The sequence below is a fragment of the Plasmodium fragile genome, assembly GCF_000956335.1.
Source record: "Plasmodium fragile strain nilgiri unplaced genomic scaffold supercont1.132, whole genome shotgun sequence".
NCBI classification, from domain to species: domain Eukaryota; phylum Apicomplexa; class Aconoidasida; order Haemosporida; family Plasmodiidae; genus Plasmodium; species Plasmodium fragile.
In genome coordinates, this window is record NW_012192712.1 from 7,202 (window position 1) to 26,791 (window position 19,590).

The window sequence follows — 19,590 nt, forward strand, 5'->3', positions numbered from 1 at the left end:
AAATGTGTCACATTTCACCGTTTTGCGAAAAGGGACATATTGGCGAATTTGTGTATCACAAAAAAAAACGAATTTATCATGTGCAGAAGTGTCTAACAGGAACTTGTACATTACAAGCGCGTATATATGGGCGGAAGGATGAAGCAAGGGGGCAGGAGGGAAAAAAAAAAAAAAAAAACACCAAAAAATTAACTCAAAAAAAAAGGGGAATATATACTACTCATAATTCCTTCAATTTCTCGACGACGCGACAAAATAGAAGAGTATTCCTTGTAATGCGTCTTCTGGTGAATGAAAAAAAGGAGGAGGAATGTCCATACGACGGGTACACAAGTACAGAGTGACAAATATAGAGCTCCGCATATACACATCAATTAAACACTCTGCGTGCGTTATAAACCGCATCACCATTCGTGGCGAAATCAAACATAAAAGATTCTCCAGTCGTTCATATTTAATATCATCATACACTTTTTTGCATTTTGTATATTACACAAACGTTTTTAATTAATGGTCAAATGGGTACCTGTATTATAAATTATTTTTCCCTTCATGGAAAAAAAAATAATTGTCTCGGCAAAATGCATACTGGGTTGGTTGCTCCGCCAACTATACAGCATCGCCCTACTTTTATATGTGCGCAAAAATGTGTATGCAAAGGTATACACATAGGTAGGTAACGTACGAACACTTATGCTGACATAAGCATACACGGTTACTCTCGTGAAAGTGGCGGAGAACAACTGTTGTAAGGGCTGGAGCTTACGTTTGTCATATCACGACACATCACAAAAGGAAATGGCACGCAGCCCATACAAGGAGTAAAAAAAAAAAAAAGAAAAATATACTTCTACCTTTTGCGTAAATAAGTGTACTTATTAGCTTATAACGGATTGCACACCACATATTATTCCCTCTTTACGCCTTTTTTTTTTTTTTTTTTTTTTTTTGACGCTACAAAAAGGCGCTTTTTTGGTGAATTATTAATTGAACATTAAAATGTGGCATTTTTCGCCGCTTTTACTTATCCTGTGCCAACATTTGGATCTCTCACATTTTTATTTTTTTTCTCCTTTGCGTTTTTTTATGCTTTTTTCTTGTAATTTTTATTAGCATTTTCCTCTCCTCCCAGTGCTCTTTTTTCTTGGGTTTTCTTTCCATTTTTCCGCCCGCGTAGCAACCCTATTTTTCAGACCAAGCACAATTTTTATAACATATATATAAAAATAATACTTGCCCAATGGCCCGCCACGCCGCGATTCCCATTTTAGTGCGCAAGTAATACAATATTATTCTCATGGCATACCCCTCCCTCGGTGCCGATTGCGCAGAGTGCGTCGACTCCGTGCCGCCCATCGCCCTAATACGGGTTGCGTACAAATCACATGCAACATATGCATAAATAAAAGCGTACAAATTTCTTACATTTTTTTTGAACTGCATTTTATTTAATTTATTTTATTTTTTTTTTTTAGCGCAACATTGTATACATTTTTTGTGCAGTTTTTTTACATCTTTTTTAAAATGCAAATTTTACAACTTTTATTTTTTAACCCTTTTTTGCACTATAGTTTTTAATTTTTTTGCGCAAATTATATACATTTATACATATTTTTATTTGTACATTTTTGACCGATCGAGAGAGAGGCGGACTTGCACCCTAGAAGTTTCGAAAATTGTTTTAGTGGCCCATTTTTTGTAAAATCACAATTTTTTTTTTTTTTTTTTCCTTTTCATTATTTACCATTTGTGATTGATAAGATTGTTACATATATATATGTTCTTTCTTCTAATACTTTTTTTGGAGGAGAAATTTTTAAATAATGTAGATGAGAATATAAGCAACGAATTTTTTTTTTTTTTTTCTTCTTTATTTGAAATAAGAACAGAGAGGCACTGTGAAAAAGTAATGTATGCTTCATAAACATTTGGCTTTAGGCTTTTCCCTTCGTCATCCTCTGTCGATACTTGGTGTTACTTTTATGTGCCACATATGTATTTGCGCGCATAAACGTTTCCTGCATGCTGGCTTTTGCACGTATTGACCTGTACGTGAATTGAATGCTGCCCATTGTAGGTCGCCATCCACACGGGACGACACAGTGTTACACCTAACCCTGTACGCCTACCTGTTGTTAGATGCATGTACGCGTAGGTTAATTTTTGGCCACTAGATGCCACTGGCATGTCACCACGCGCACGTTCTATTGTTCCCTTCATGACTGTTCAATTTTTTTGAAAAAAAAAAAAAAAGAAAAGAAAAGAGCAAAAATGGTGTCGCTGAGACTAGATAATAATAGATATATAGCTTTTAATCAGGACTATGGTTGCCTGTGTATGGCCAATGAGAAGGGTTTTAAGATTTACAACACAGATCCGTTTACTCAGACGTATAGTAGAGGTAAGTTTTGGGGCACCCCTTTTCTCCCCCACCCCCCACCCTATTTCGTAGAATCCGCACAAGTGCGCAGAAGAGTGTAGTACACATATGCTTACTTACGTGTGCGCGTAATGTGGAATGAGCGCATGATTAGGAATAATTTTACCTTGTGTATGTGGAAGTCAGGGGGACCCCGTTTCATATGGGTAAAACCCGTGTGCATGATACCCTCTCCACTGAATTTTTTTTTTTTTTTTTTTTTTTTTTTTTTTTTTTTCCCCATCCTGCAGATTTAACCGACCGGAATAAGAATGGACTGTACTTAGCTGAGATGCTATACCGATGCAACATCCTAGCCATCACAGGGAACAAAAATGATAAGAAAGGAAAATGGGCCAAAAACGTTTTAATCATATGGGATGATAGGCAAATGAGAGAAATAGCAAAATTAACATTTTCTTCCAACATCATTGGAGTAAGATTACTAAGAGAAATCATCGTAGTCATTTTAGAATATAAGTTATGTATATACAGACTTAAAGATATTATTTTATTAGAAACATTAAACACAGCAAAAAATGTCTCAGGTTTATGTTGCTTGTCCAATATTGATAAGAATATTATTATAGCATATTTATCCCCCATAAAGGGTCGCGTGAATATACATATCTTCGAGATAAATTCCAGTGAAAATATTCATGAAGAATTGCCTTATATAAATTTTAAAACAAATTTGAGTATATATGCCCATGACAATTCAGTAGCATGTATTAACTTAAGCAATGATGGAAAATTATTGGTCACTGCATCCACTAAGGGGACCATCATCAGACTGTTTAATACATTTGATGGAACTCTACTAAATGAATTCAGAAGGGGTACAAAAAATGCCAAAATTCTCTCCCTAAATATTAGTGAAGATAACAATTGGCTATGCTTAACGTCAAGTACAAATACAGTACATGTATTTTCTATATACAAAAAAAAAAGACCTTTACGAAAAGTGGATATTATATGTAAGGGCAAAAATTTATCGCCACCAGCTTTACTGAATTATGAAAAAGAGAGTAAAAATAAAAAATCAAATTTCAAATGTTTGTTACCATGTCATCCCTACTTAAATAGCGAATGGAGTTTTGCCACGTACAGAATCCCTGGGAAGAAAATTTCATCCATTTGTGCCTTTGTAAATGACCAAAATTGCATTATCGTTATTTGCTCCAATGGCATCATTTACAAGTTGCGCTTTAATGAGCATATAGGAGGAGACATGTTTAAAATTTCATCCCATAGCTTTGATTAATTTTTCGTACTGTTTGGGTGTAGCATGGGGGGAAGGACAGACCCCGAAAAAAAAAAAAAATAGCAAGCGCAGGAGGTAAGGGAATCGCTGCATGAGTAAGGAGTAAACGGAGGACGCACATTTGGAAGGGTGCGTGTGTGCGTTCGCTTCCGTTTCCCCTTATCCCAGCAACACGTATATTTACGCAGGCACATTCAGGAGCATATATGAGGCATATAGATCCGTGGCCTGCATTTCGCCTGCAAATTGTTGCCCCCTTTTTGTTGAATTTGTTATGGCGCTTAAAGAGGACTATCGGTGAATACATTTATATGCATATATATGTGCATCGTTTAACGGTTTGAACAATACCTGCGCGCGGAGTGGAGGTGCCGCCCCCGTTTTTTTTGAATTCGTAATGACGAACATGCGTGATGGGTACATATGATGTTGTCGTGCGTAGTGCGCGATCAGCGCGTTGTGAGCGATATGAGTGATGTTCCCCGCCCGTCTACAGATGCACACGAGCGTATGTACAAATGTGTGTAAAGGAGAACACATACATACATATACATACGTACATAAGTACGCACTTATATGAACACATGGCGGACGCGTGCCTGCCGGCATTCGAATAAAGCCGCGTTTGAATACCTAAAAATCCCATTTCGTGAGATACAAATTCATTTACTTTTTTTACAGTGTCTTGTTGTGAAAAAAAAAAAATGTTCATTGGAATTTTATTCCCCTTCATGCCGTCTGCACGTGCGTGAGCACACGTACAAGCGATGCCTTGAGGCAGCGTGCGATTGCACCTTCCGCCCGTCCTGCATGTACTGACTTACACTGCAATCGTTACTGCTCATTCTTTGTTGATGTTTTCTATTCACTTATATTTCTATCTCCGTGGAATTGTCTTGCACCACGTTGAAGTTGTTTTCTCTGTGGAGCCCCACCTCTCTACTCCTTTCGCGGCCAAGCACACATATGTACGCGATTATATGTACATATATATGCATGTATATACATGTGTACGTATGTGTGTTACTTACCCCCCCTCGCGCGCGCAATTGCATACATTTATGTGTATGCTTTACCTACTCACTGATGAGCAGAAGCCAATCTCTGAATGCATGTGTTGCCGATGACAATTTTTAACCCGCGTTTTTTTTTTTTTTTAAGGAACATTCCCTTGTTTCCACGTTTCGCTGCTATTTTGCTGTCCCGTTTTTCTGGCCCATTTCTGTGGTCCATTTTTCTGGCCCATCTTTCTGCCTCATTTTGCTGGCTCTCTTTTTTTTTTTTTTTTCCCCCCCCCCTTCCCTTATTCACCGCAAACGCACCGTAACAAACTTGAAACTTTTTTTTCATTTCCCGAATTAAAAATAACTTTCTCATAGAGTACTTCCACGTACAGCTGGTTCACGACCTGGTCGTTCAGCGCCTGGGCTTTCAAATTTTTGTAAATGCGCAACATTTCCTCAGGTTCATATTTGCTTAGTAGAAAAATGGCATAATTGAATACCTTTTCGAATAATTTTTTGTAGTGTAAATAAAATTTCCGCAGCTGTGCGCTATTATAAGATTGTTGCATGGAATGTTTGTCCAAGTTTATTAGGAAGATATTTTCTACTTTCATTTGGAACTCGCCTAGGAGCATGTTGAAAGTTTGCTCGGGGTTTGTGTGCCACTGTATTTTGTCTCTCTCACCAATGTGGTCTGGTTGGGTACAGGAAAAAGTTTCTATGCAGTTTTTTTCTTCGTTTGAACCTTTACACATTTTAAGGTCGGCACCATGATTGGTCAATTCTCCTTCCCTGCTGAACATATTTTCTGTAGGTTCATCCTGGTTCATATTACTGTTGCGAAGGAGGAAATCGTTCTTTTCTTCTTCACTTTGCCCTGCAGCGTGCGTGCGCCCGAAGTGGCCAGTTCCAGAAAGAGCGACATCCTTACCCAGTCGTCGCAAAAAGACGCTATATTTCTCCAACAGTTTTGAATTCTTCATACATTTTTCTTTAAACAGATATATATTGTACAAAATAAAAAAGTGCACCATAATGTACTTATACCCTACGAGGCAGTAGGTAAAACTTACCATGTCGCAGTTCACTCTGGAGTTAATTAAACTAAGTATATAAATATTTACATATTCAATTAGGTAGTTATTAAAGTATGTATTCATGGACAGACCGATTGTGTATGGAAGGGTTAGGAATTCCTTCGAGTCTATTTTAATAAATGTGTTGACATATTTTTTTCTGAGTTTTTTAATTCTGTTTTTTGCATAGTTATGCATTTTCCTTTCCTCTATGGAGGTATCGTCGTGTAGAAGCTTCGGATTTGTTTTTATCGTTTCAATTTCTTCTATAATCCTGTTGGTGATTTTTTCCATCAAGTGTGCGTCAAACATTTGAAACTTCCCCAAAAAGAAAAACAGCAGCTTTAAATGGTACAAATTAAAGCTCTGTGCGTGTTCGTTGAAATATGTTAACACTTTATTTAGAAGGAAGGTGAACATATCGTTTAGTTTGTAAAACGAGTTTATGTAGTCCACTAGCAGCGTCTTCTTCGCCTCTTCCGTGTTGGTCAAGCTGTGGTGATTTTCCTGCTGCGCCGCCTCGTCCGTTATGCTGCTGCCCTCATTTGGGTTCGCCCCATTCGAGGACAAATATCCAACTTCATCATTTGTGCAGCCCCTCAGGGAGCATTCTTTATGGGAAGCCCCGCTGGGGTTATTTAAGAAAGGTCCCTCCCCAAGACGAGTGCACCCACCAGTCGTCACTTCCCCCCCTGTAACAACATTATTTCGTTTCCCCTTTATGAGGGAATATAAAAGAATATCTACATTATCAACCCTATCATATTTTGCAATGTAGTTATATACGTGTGTGTATATTTGTGCACCATTATATGAACCGCCAAGGGAGGGGCCAGTTTTGTTCCCATGATCCCTCAAGTACCTGTGCACAATTCGCAGGTTACCAACACTGTCATGGCTGTCTTGTATAATAGCCTGAATATTTGAATTACATAATTTCTGAAAGTGGTGTAAAAATTTTGTAATGTTTATCAGTTCCTTAAAATCGCAATTAACATAGCCACTTATTTTGGAAAAATTTATTGTGTTATTTATGAGTATACTAAACAATGTACATATGACGTCTATTTTTAAATAATTGAGTTTGTACAGACAACGATATATGTCATGTATGGAAGATGCTGTTAAAATTGTTTTATTTTTTTGAATTTCACTCAACAAATTATTTAAAAAAATGAGTTTGTTTTTACTTATTACACTGTTATCTTCCTCTTGTAGGAGTTTATTTTTTTTTGTAAATTTTATTATTGCCTGAACAAATTGTGGTACTTGATTATATTTGACATTTTTTTTGTCAAAATTGCCATTATTTTTGCTTAAATTAATTTTTTCCTTTTTTAAATACGAAGGGATTCTTTTGCTCACGATCAGTGAGGAGTTCACCTTTTTCCTTATGGGGCTAAATTTCATACTTGTGCCTCGTTGTCCCTTAAGGAGAAAATTGCCTGCACAACGCTGGACGGTTGGACGACGTCAGCATGGTTGTGTGGGCGCTGTTTCAATTTACGCAGTTCGATTGTCGCTTCTTTGTCTGTTGTTTGCCGCTTCCTTTCCATGTGTGCATTTTGTTTCTCCTTCCTGCTCCATGCTATAAATTGGGGTGTTTTCCCAACTGGTTACATGACCCATACAAGGAGTGGGGAAATTTATTTATTTTTTTTCTTTTTTGTGCAGTATGTTTTCAAATCATCATACGGTGTTGGGTGGGGGAGTTGAGAAAGTTTTGCTGGTACTATAAGCCTGCGTTCGCAAACTGCATGTGCAGGGCTCACATAAATCCTGTGCTCAGCAACTGGGCTTGTATGCAGGCCAGTGGTAATGCCTCAGGAAAACGATAAATAGGAACACATAAAAAAATGGCAAAAAAAAAAAAAAAAATGACAAGTGAGATGAGGCAAACAAAGGGGCGTGAATATGCGTACACCACAGGCATTCTCGCTTCGCAGCCATGACAAAAAAAAAAAAAAAAAAAAATGATTATTCTTCCTAATAACCTTTTGTTTTAATAAAGTGTATGTGGAGTACCCGCACCGTGCATACATACAAATTGTGGGCATACTTACACCCACGTTAAATGCGTACTCACACGAGTGTATATCGTGCGTGTGTTAAAAAAGAAAAAAGAAAAAAAGAGCGACGTGTAGAGCTGATGACACGATGGCGAAAACAAATCACGTCGCGCAAACTGCCCCAATGCTTTAAAAGGGGCAAGGGGTTGGTGGAGGCACAAATGTGCTTCGATAGCCAAACAGGCAGGAAGTAATTCTTTCATTTCGCATCTCCTCAATGCACATGGACTCACATGGACTCACATGAACTCACATCGACACACTTCATTTCTCTTTTTTCTTCATATTCAATAACGTCCCAGAAGTTCCTGTGCGTTTTTTCCCACGAGCTCATGTCGTAATGCTTCGTGTCGACTTTCCTGCAAGGGGGGGGGAAGAACATAAGTAAGAAGGAGGCACATTGACATAAAAAAAAAAATTTGCTAACGAGGCAGTCAAATAGAAGCGTAAGGGAAAAAAAGGGGGGGAAGGAATACAGGCATTACAACACTACCATCACCCGCCCCTATATGTATATGCACATATGCGTTTTTCCTTATCGGAAGTTAATGAAGTAATTCATTTAAAACGATTCTCTTACGTCCATGTGTACAAGGCTCGTTCAATCCACATCAGATTTGTAACCTTGGCGTCTTCCCAATTCTCATTTTTTATGAAATTGTTTACTGTTAAAATGTGCGTGTAGTTTTCATTGTTTATGCTTCCGCCTAACTTCAAAATGTGATCCATAAAATCGCTCCTGCGTACTTCATCGGACAGTTGCGAAACGTTGAAGGTGCAGTCTGTGTGGTGAGGGGGGGAAAAAAAAAAAAATGAAGGGACATTCACAAAACCGTGATTACGCATATATACATATGCATGCATATGTGTGCGTACAAACGCATGGACAAGTTCGACGCTGTGAATGCCACGTTGATGGCAAAGTGAGACACCCATGTGAAGGAACCCCACTTTAACATATTCGCACGTACCCTTCAAAACATGCCTTCGGAATTCAATCAAAATGGTCCTAACTATCGGATAACGCAAAAAGTAATTGTATATTTGATCCTCTTGATTCGTTTCATTCGTTTTATGTATTTTAAAATGCTCAAAAAGTTCGTAAAAAATGTAATGTATTTCGTCCAATATGGCTGTTAAATAATATAGCTGTTTATCATTGTCTTTAAAATTTCCTTCGTTGAAATTTTTAGGTATACAAAAGCTTTCGTAGTATTCATTTTGATTTGATGCTCCGTTCTTGCCACTGCTTTGATCGTTCTCCCTTCGAGTCGGTGCAGGAGGATGACCTGGGTTATCACTGTTGTTGAGTGTTCTAAGGTTGCTGTTTTTCCTTTTCCTTAAATTACCAAAATTAATTAGCTTTTTTACTTTGGTTTTTTTTATTCTTTTTTCTACCCTCTTTACGTTGTCTTGTGTGGAGGACTCCCCGCTGAGTTGACCGTCCCTTTCCATTTTAATTTCCACGGGGCCGTCCTCATCTTCACCCACGTCAGCATCTACCTCCTCATCCACCTCACCATCTACCTCAGCACCAACGTTAGGATCCTCATTGACATCCCCATCGGAGAACCCCTCCTCTTCCGCTTCACCCCCCCGGGGCAGCCTCCCCCTTTGGAAATAACTGCGCAGGAACGCCACCACATAGTTATCGTACTTTCTAAAGTTCTTCTCTGAAATGAACTTGTAAATAATTTCGTCCTCAAACGGAATGAACCGTTGGGATGTCCCTACGTGAAGAGCGTGATGATCAAATTGGTTCGGAGAATATTCTCCATCACTTCGAGGAAGGTGCTTCACGTTGCTACTAGCCATTTCCCCATTTGTGTTTTTTTTTTTTTTTTTTTATTTTTTTTTTTATCAATTTGTTTGTTAATACTTATGCTCATATTGATATAGCTGTTGATGTGGTTATTTGTTCTATTCATTTTATCTTCACACTCGTTGGGGTGTTGAAACTGCGCATCCATCTCGTTATCCTCCTCTTCAGCAAACTGCTCAACTCCCGATTGGTACAAATGAGGCGTACAACTTGTATCATTCAGGGGGGCACTGCTGGTGGGAAGTGTTCCTTTAAAACCTTCTGCATTCACAAAAAAATTATTATCACTCTGTGGACAGAAGTTTTTATTTACATTTGACTCAGTCGGGTTTTCCATGTAGAACAAATTGGGGTTGTTCATACGGTCATGCGTACCATCATTTGGATAAAAATTCGAAACATGGTCACTTTTAACAAGTCCATTTTGCTTTCCTATGTTGAAAGTACTTTCGAGGTGCTCTCCACTACAGTGCTGCAGAGATGCTTCTTTCCCCTTGGGATGATAATCGTGTGTGTCCTCAAGAAATTCCAAACCGTTTTGTGCATTTAAATCACATGAGCTGTTGTCCACCTTGGGATCCATCATGCTGACTTCACCCTCTTCACTGTCCGTTTCGAACTCTTTGTCTAAATCGATGAAGCTGTCTTCGAAGGACTCGTCCAATTGCTCATCATTGCTGCTTTCGCCGTTTCCGCCATTTTCGCCATTTTCGCCATTTGCGCCATTTTCGCCGTTTACGCTAGGGGGATTGCCGCTTCGTACACCTGACGCGTCATCCCTGTCGTTCCCATCTTCCTTCACTGAGGTGCCGTCCTCCTCGAAATTGTATTCACCGACTTCAGATGTGTCACCATGCGATGTTGTAGGGGCGACTCCATGGGCTCCCCCCAATGGACCCCCTTCGCAACCCTGATCGAGAGTGCAGTACGCATCATCCAGTGGTACGGGGCCGTTGCAAGGAACGCCCCAACTGGCGCACTCATTGTACAGTACGCTTTTAAAACGATGAATTCTCATCCTTTCATATTCATTGCATTTAAAATTAATAAATCCGTAGAGGTTGGAAGAGAAATTCAAGTATGACTGTGCCATAGCAAAAAACTTGGTTAAAAAGTAGGGCTTCCTTTTTATATCCTCCAAAAAGTTAATCTCAGGGAAGTAGTTGTACCCATGTACTTTAATGCAGGAGCTGCTTTCCTTCCACATGTAATCACTATCATCAATGCAGAGGGAGACACTGCGATATGTGGGTAATATGCGGTTCAAGTGTTTCAACCCATTGACACTGTCTTTCCTCGAGAAAACTCTATTACCAAAAAATTTCTTCAGAGGATCCAACAATAACAAGCAAGATTTCGCATGCTCCAATGTCCCCATAGTGTACAAATATATTTCATATTTTCTATTCATGTCTTGTAAAAATTGAATAACTCCAGGTCTTAATTTGTAATAAATTGTATATGACCCTTTGTGATGTTTCACATTTGTTTTGAGGACAGAATTTTCCAATTTATGAATTTTTTTTTTTATATTTTTGTCCTTCAAATTTTCATAATGTATAAATTTTCCATTATGTTTTAACAAATTTATGGTATTCATTTTGGCCAAAAAATCGCAGTAACTTTCATAACTTGATTTTATGTCCTGATATTTGTTCATGTGATCCATTCCGTTGTTTTGTTTTTGGCAGAAAATGGAGTACATTTCTTCTTGGTTCATTTCGGGGCACAGCGCGCCGTCATCACTATTATCGTTGCCATTACCATCGCCATTATTATCGCCATTATTATCGCCATTATTATTACCATGGGCCGGGAGTCGCCCCTCTCCACCTACACCGCCAGCTGCATCGAGCTCCTGGACGCCGAGCCCGCCCGCGTCATCCTCCACCTCCACGTTGTCCTCCTTCTTGCTGTTCGTCGCGCCTCCCTCCAACGAGTCGCAGTTTTCCTCAAACGGAAAATCGGTTACACGTGGGGCGGTGCCTAGAGGGTCGCCATTTTCGCTAATATAATGGTCGCCGGGCTGCTCTACACCGCCACCACCCGTCCTACTACCCTCCGCGCACCCCAGTTCACCCTCCAACTCCTCGTCAATGTCCGTGGTTATGTTTATCACATCGCTGTTTATATTAATGGAAATAACAAAAAAAGACGCATGCAGTAAGGTGTTGTCCAGGTCGAGAACGAGACACAATTTTCTATTCTTAATGATATTGCTAATTCGTTCCTTCTCCAAATCGATCACCTTATCTGTGTTTATATACAGCTCCTTTTCATTGGTTAAAAACCCAGGAGACACAAAAAAATTCTGCTCTTTTCTATTTTTGTTAATCTCTTCTTGGCTTAAGAAGCAGTTGGTACATAGCCCCGAGAAAATAACTTCGTGCTTGCACCTTTCATCATTAATTTCGCATAACAATTCATTGGGGCTATTAATGTGGATGTACTCGTCTGTTTCAAAATTTGGGTTCTGTTTTAATATACGGATTCTGCCATGATTGTTACTTCGTAAGGTGACATAGCTGTTTTTCTTTATGTCACAATTCTTTTTATTGTTTAGAATTAAATTAATGAAGTTATTCTTTTCATTTGTTGATTCGTTTCTTTTGTCTTCCGAATAATTATTTCCTGAGTCGAGGTTATACCGTACGACTGTCTTTGTGTCCCTATTTGAAATTGTACCTTGGTTAGCCACATCATCCATTACACCCTTGTCTACCCCATCTGTCGCGTCTCTTCTTAGAAGATTCTCTTTGTAATGATCTCCTAAACTGCTACATTTTTCTTCACACACATTTGTGAGAGTATTTTCGCAGGTGTTACCATTTTGACTGGCCAAGAGAGTTGCCCCTCCGTCTTCTCCATTTTTTAATTTTACATAAGGTGTAACTTCCGTTTCGCCGTTTTCCAAATGGAAATTCCTCCGCTCGGAAGAAGAGCCTTCCTCTGTGAGCCACTGCCCTATGAGGGGACCATTCGTGTGCGATTCTCCGGTTCGCTCCGCATCAATGATGTCCTGCCCCGTCTCAATGACAAATGCAATTATTTGATTCGAGCTAACTATGGAGTTGTTATCTACAGCCCATTTTAACTTACACGGCAGAGCTATGTTGGGAGGCAAAAATATTTTCCCCGTATCCATTAAATTAAAAAATAAAGAAAAAAAAAAAGAAAATGTAACAAAAGTATAAAATAAGATAACGTAAAAACAAATTCTCTAATTAAAAAAAAAAAAAAAAAAAAAGAAGAAGAAGAAAAAAAAAAAAAAGGTACAAAAACCCTTATTGACAAAAATTAGCAAAACAATTTCATCGTTGTAAGTTGAAAAGGATAAGAACGGATCCAACGGTTGGCGAAGTATAAAATTAGGTATGTATATATTTGCCTATTCCTGTGCATTCCCAATGGACGATGGTTGTTATGCGGTTGTGACGGAAACAAACGGGGGTGGTGGTGGAAGGACGCCAAATGCGGTTCTCTTTTTCTTCTCTCAGAGGATGGGACATAAAAGGAAACGCTCAAGAGAGGCTCTAATTAATAGTGTTGATGGAGTGGCAAACGTAGAAGGAGATACGGGGGGTACAGGGAAGGGGGTGTTGTTTCCCCACGTACATAATATGTGTTTTTATATATTCATATGCATATGTGCATATGTACTCATTCATGTACTTCATGTGTCCCCTCCTCATCCGTGTCACTGTGGGCATGATAAACTGAAGCGCGCACCTTGTTCTAACCAAGAGAGCGCTCACTTGTTCAGCTCGTGCGAATTTTCAATATTTCAAAATTACGCGTGAGGAATGGGTTAAGGGTGGGCGTTGTGCTTTTTTCATTTTCATAATCACCCGTACAACATGGAAATTAAAAACAGAGCTTTGGAATACATATATAGGTACAGGAGCATATGAGTTGAGGCAGCTTTTAAGAAATTAAGTTGTTTTGAGAAAAGCGTCATATCTTTTTGCTTCCTTTCTTTGTACATATATTTTTTGTATCAATTTTGCGTTTATTTTTTATTTACAGCTTCGTCGCTGTACCTGCCTATTTTTTTTTTTTTTTTTTTTTTTTTCCGTACTTGTGCAGAACCCCGATCTTCCGATTGTGGGTACGTTTCCATTTTTTAAAAAACTCGTCTAGCTTGCCTTGCTCATTTTTTGTTCTTTCCCAAATGCGATTGAACTTGACTTTTAATTTGCCTTTCTTCCCGCTTTAAGCTTTTTTTTTGTTTTTTTTTTGTTTTTTTTTTGAAGAAACATAAAATGGGACGCGCACAAATTAGACTGCCGCGGCTTTATTCTATTATGCAAGCGTCCACATGTAAACGTCACCGCAAAGGGTTAAATGTGCCTATAGTATGTGTTTTTTTTTTTTTTTTTTCCTTTTATTTTATTTGTAAAGAATAATCCTCGCACGCACAGACAGACAAAAATAAGCACATTGCGCTGTTACGTGTTATTCGCCTTTGTAGATGACCACAAACCACATTGTCATATGCAACCATCACTGGAGAAAAAGGAACGAGCCGTGTTAAAGTCATTTTTTTTTTTTTTTTACATTACATTTTCTACCATTCAATTGGGGAAAAATGGAGAAAAAAAAAATGAAACATAGTTGCTTGTGATGAATGGGAACAAATGCTTTGTATGGGAAAAATAATAGCACACAAAAATAAGCACATGGAGTGTACATATACCTCCGATTTAGCAGCGCTTATAATTTTTTTTTTTTTTTTTGTTGGCTTCAATTTTGTTTCTAATTTTTTTAATACGAATAAGAAAATCGTTTCCGTTTTTACGTGGCCTTTGTGTCGTCTTATTTTTCCATTCCTATGTGTACTTCGCTTAATTTTTCACAAGGGGAGGAAAACGGGGTACACAGTTGCGCGGGAGACAGCACCAAGCGTCAAACACAGGGAGAAGTATAAGCCTCCACGCATATGCATGGGTATACGCGTATTTATACATTTGGACATACATGCACATATGTCTGGGCGCTTCCCCAAAATGTGCCTCTTCAGGCCAGCAAAAAGGTTTTTTTTTTTTATAAAGGCAAAAACGGTAGAAAAAGATACCTTGGTAAAGCGCCTACCTAAAATTATATGCTTGGAGATATATGCGCGCGAGACGCCTTTGGCGAAGCTCTAAATATCTCCTGCAAAATACATCCAAGAGAGTGCATAGAAGACACCATTTGAAAAAATAAATTATGGGGTGTAGTCCAACGAGGGGAAAATAAACTCCCATATGTGTACATTTTGTGCCATTCTACTTTTGGCTCTTTGTCTGTTTAAATTTTTCTCAGTTGGGATAAATGGCTGTGTGTTTAAGGATCCACGCCAGTGGTTAAAAAGGTTATTCACATTTTTACATTCATAGTAGATGCTCAAAACAGGGGGGGGAAAAAAAAAAGGAGCAAGTTCGTTCTTTACATTCACGTGTACATAATTGTGAAATGGATAAAAATATCCATTTGAACTTCGCCCCTTACATTTGAGACGCACCCCACACATGGTTCATTTTTTTGCTGGGTAAGGTGAGTACATCTCCACATCCAGTCATTACTATACAATCAGGTTTCTCTCCACAGCTTATATTCCCCGCGATACTTTTTTTTAGAATTAAGGAAACAAAATTTTAAGCTCACAAACTGGAAAAAAGCCGATACGATGGTCATGCCTGCGGAAGAGGTTCTAATAAAAATAATGGGTTCCGTTCCTCTCTGCGTAATTGTAACCTCATGAAAAAAAAAAAAAAAAAATTGCCTTTTTCCATGTGTTCGTTTTTTTTTTTTTTTTTTCTCTTTTTTGCGAAATGAGTTATTGCTCCCCGCAAGATGCAAATTAAGAAGCATCGCTCCTGAGTGCTCGGCGAAAGAGAGGCCGCAGCATATATACCATTGTGCACAAATGTATAGCACGTACATTTGTATATATACCCTGGTACATATATAAATATATGCCTCTAATATATGTATACTCTCTTTGTCCTTAGATATCCCCGCCTTAGCAAATCTGCATAATGCCCCCTCGTTTTTTCCCAAGCGAGAATAAAAAAACGGCCTCCTCCCACATCGCGTACTAATTCAGGGAACGATTAGCTGAACAGTTTGATAATACCCTGCTATTCATCTTCTTGGCGCTGCGGGTGCGGGGCTGGAAAAAAAAAACCAAGGCATCTGTACATTTTCTACATTAGCTTTGCTTCTTCTGATCTTGTACGTGAGACCTGTGTCACAGCCTGCTGAACCGTCGAGCATCTTTTTTTCTTCTTTTTTCTTTTCTTTTCCTTTTTGAGTAATGGAGGGCGGTGACTACGACAAGATACTGGTGCTGAACTTCGGTTCGCAGTATTTCCACCTGATCGTGAAGCGTCTAAATAACATTAAAATATTTAGTGAGACGAGGGACTATGGCATTGACGTGAAGGAAATAGAAGAGTTAAATATTAAAGGAGTCATTTTGTCTGGAGGACCCCATTCAGTTAATGAGGAGAATGCGCCTCACTTGAAGAAAGAAGTATTAGAATATTTATTGAAAAAAAAAATCCCCATTTTTGCCATATGTTATGGAATGCAAGAAATAGCTGTTCAGATGAATGGGGAAGTTAAGAAGTCAAAAAATTCAGAATATGGATGTACCGATGTGCAAATAATAACAAGTAAAAATAAGAATGAAGAAAAATTTAAAAATTACAAGCTGGTGGACGAACATGGAAAAGGCAGCAAATGTATCCTGTTCGATGGCATAAAAAATGCAGAGAAAAGTACTGTATGGATGAACCATACAGATGAAGTGACAAAAATTCCAGACAATTTTTTTCTTGTAAATTCTACGGATGATTGCTTAATATGCGCCATGTACAATGAGGAACATAATATATATGGAGTCCAATATCACCCTGAGGTGTACGAGTCTGTGGATGGAGACCAGATGTTTTACAATTTTGCTTACAACATTTGTAAATGCACAAAAAAATTCGATCCAATTCGATATCACGAAATTGAGTTGAATAATATAAAGAAATACGCACATGACCATTACGTAATTGCTGCCATGTCTGGGGGAATCGATAGCACTGTCGCTGCTGCGTTTACACATAAAATATTCAAAGAAAGATTTTATGGCATTTTCATAGATAATGGATTGTTAAGGAAAAATGAAGGCGAACAAGTGTACTCATTTTTAAAAGGCCTATTCCCAGATATGAACTTAACCAAAATTGATGCCTCCGAAATTTTTTTAAAAAATTTAAAAGGCGTTACTGATCCGGAACAAAAGAGGAAAATTATCGGAAAATTATTTATCGAAGAATTTGAAAAGGCAGTAAAGAACATAAATATTGATATTGAAAAAACGTATCTTCTACAAGGGACTTTATATCCAGACATTATCGAAAGCAAATGTTCGAAGAAGCTATCTGACACGATTAAAACGCATCATAATGTGGGAGGGCTGCCAGAAAATTTAAAATTCAAATTATTTGAACCTTTTAAATATTTGTTCAAAGATGACGTGAAAAAATTATCAAAGGAGTTAAATTTGCCAGAGGAAATTACAAACAGACATCCCTTCCCAGGCCCTGGATTGGCCATCCGCGTTATTGGAGAAATTGATAAACACAAATTGAATATCCTTAGAGAAGTCGACGACATTTTTATTAAGGATTTAAAAGCTTATAATTTGTACAATGACATCAGTCAAGCCTTTGCTGTTTTGTTGCCCACCAAATCTGTTGGCGTAAGAGGGGATGCGCGATCGTATGATTATGTCTGTTCGCTTAGGGCAGTTAAAACGTCTTCCTTCATGACCGCGAGCTGGTATAAAATTCCGTATGACATTTTGGAAAAAATCTCCACGCGTATTCTCAGCGAGGTGAAGGGAATTAACAGGATTCTCTACGATATTTCCTCCAAGCCCCCTGCGACGATCGAATTCGAGTGAGCGCTTAGTGAAGCGGTAGGGGCTGTACACACCTTGCATAGGTGACTCGTTAGAGCAACTATCCACATTGGCATTCACCTGTCTTAGCGGCCATTTGTTTTCCGCCGCTACACATTTTGCGCAACGCGAACACGTGAAAGATTTAATTTGCGCCAATGGAGGGTTATCCCCAAATGTTGGACACCTTTATTGTAACACTTCAATGCGTAGTGTTCTCTCCCATGCACAGTTAAGGTGTCATAACTTCTCATTTTTTCAAGGCATTACATGCACGCAACACCGTTAGGTGGTTAAGCAGCTGCCTCTTTTTTTTTTTTTTTTTTCCCCTCCACTCAACTAACACACGCTTGCTTTTAAAGCATTTGCAACTATTTTGTCATAAATGGTGCGCTCGTGTAAGTATTCCTAGTGCAGCGCGTGGGCACAGGTACAAAATGTACACCGTCGCTTGTTCTGCCCGTGTGTGTAACATACTTCGGCGAAACTATGCCTTTAAGCGGTAGAAATAAGGCATCGCATCAAACAGTAGTGTTTTTCCCAATGGCCATTTAAACCGAATTATAAATCGAAAAACACAGGGACGGATACAAATATAGCTGTACTTGTCTCATTTTCTTTCGCTTCAAAAGGAGCAATTTATTGCCCACCCCTGGAATAGCAGAAACAAATTCGCAAGGAGAGTTCAAAAAAGAAAAACAAAAAAAAAGGAGAAGCGAAGTGCCATTCCTTCATTTGTATCACCTAATTGTGGTATTCATATCGTGTGCAAAATTGCTCTGCTCGTTTATGCACATTTGCCTTATAAACAATGGACCTGTTTACAATTTATAAGATTTATCCTTTTCGAGTGGGTATATGAACAATTAGGACTGCATTGCAAAAGAAGAAGTAACTTGTAGGGGAACTTTAAAGGGCGTTTATTTATTTTTTTTTATTTCCAAGACGTGCGAATATTGAGCACAGTCAATTACAATGTGGAGGCACACACGTCAAGTCTTCTACTTGTGTCATATGCTTCATTGTGCAACAAGTGAAAAATTGTGTAGTTTTTTTTTTTTTTAAATGCCATACATTGTACAAACACGTGAGAAGGGAAAATATGTAGTAGAAGGAAAACACTGCATGGCATTTTTTTTTTTTGTATATCTCCATTAGTAGGTAAGCATTTTATCCAATCTGTGTAACAAGGGAAAAGAACGTACAGCTAAGAGGGGATGGGCGTCTTAAATTGGAAAACTCTGCACACCGCATGAACGGGACCCTTGCGCTGCCTAACCTTACAATCGTACCATATTTATTTCACCATTCGCAGGGCCCCCTAATATTTAAGCAAAAAAATACGACACACAAACGTGTGCACAATGCATTTTTGTAAAAATCGTAGACATATGTTTCCCTAGGACACTAGAAAAAAATAATAAAATGAAATATGCATAAATTGTGAGACCATTTTAACGCCGCAGTGTGGGATACCTTTTTTGAACAACTCTATTGGCGCCATTTACTGTACATTCTATAATAGAAATAAACGTGCACTATTGTGTTTTTTCTCGTCAAATTTCTCGTGTGTATGTGAATGGGCGCGTGGGCATATGCCTCGGCTCATCGCAGATGTGACAGATAGAACTTTTCTACAAAGTGGTGTATTTACACATGCTAAAACGGTTTTAATGGTACAACATTTCGGGTAAATGGGCTTCAAATAAAAAACAGGCATCCCTGTGGTGTAAATTTTACACACACTTATAAAGTGTAGAAAATGTAAACTTCATCCATTTTGGGAAAAATTGATTACCTCAAGTAACCGAATTCAGGGTGCAGAAACTGCATAACACCTGAACCATTCAGGTAATTTTTTGCTCACAATGATAGTAATGTAGGTACAACTAGCCATTTTTTTTTTTTTTTTTTTTTTTTTCTAAATTGTGAACAAAAAAATTTTTCCTTATGAATAGCCAAGCACTTAGTTGCTTATATGCGTGTTTCTACTTATC

At 38.4% G+C, this 19,590-nt stretch overlaps 3 protein-coding genes across 3 annotated transcripts; 2 read left to right on the plus strand and 1 right to left on the minus strand.

Moving 5' to 3' along the window:
* Positions 1–2,271: 2,271 nt before the first annotated feature.
* On the plus strand, positions 2,272–3,683 carry AK88_05433 (uncharacterized protein; the record flags this gene model as incomplete). The annotated part of the gene is made up of 2 exons (XM_012483035.1): positions 2,272–2,401; positions 2,671–3,683. 2 exons carry the CDS (start codon positions 2,272–2,274, stop codon positions 3,681–3,683), a joined length of 1,143 nt encoding a protein of 380 aa, XP_012338458.1.
* Positions 3,684–4,986: 1,303 nt separating this feature from the next.
* AK88_05434 (uncharacterized protein) lies at positions 4,987–12,799 on the minus strand (the record flags this gene model as incomplete). Its single annotated transcript, XM_012483036.1, has 5 exons — positions 4,987–7,208; positions 8,076–8,191; positions 8,413–8,614; positions 8,804–9,562; positions 9,712–12,799. 5 exons carry the CDS (start codon positions 12,797–12,799, stop codon positions 4,987–4,989), a joined length of 6,387 nt encoding a protein of 2,128 aa, XP_012338459.1.
* A 3,153-nt stretch (positions 12,800–15,952) lies between these two features.
* On the plus strand, positions 15,953–17,596 carry AK88_05435 (GMP synthase (glutamine-hydrolyzing) domain-containing protein; the record flags this gene model as incomplete). Its single annotated transcript, XM_012483037.1, has 1 exon — positions 15,953–17,596. The coding sequence occupies one exon, from the start codon at positions 15,953–15,955 to the stop codon at positions 17,594–17,596; it is 1,644 nt and encodes a 547-aa protein (XP_012338460.1).
* Positions 17,597–19,590: the final 1,994 nt, after the last annotated feature.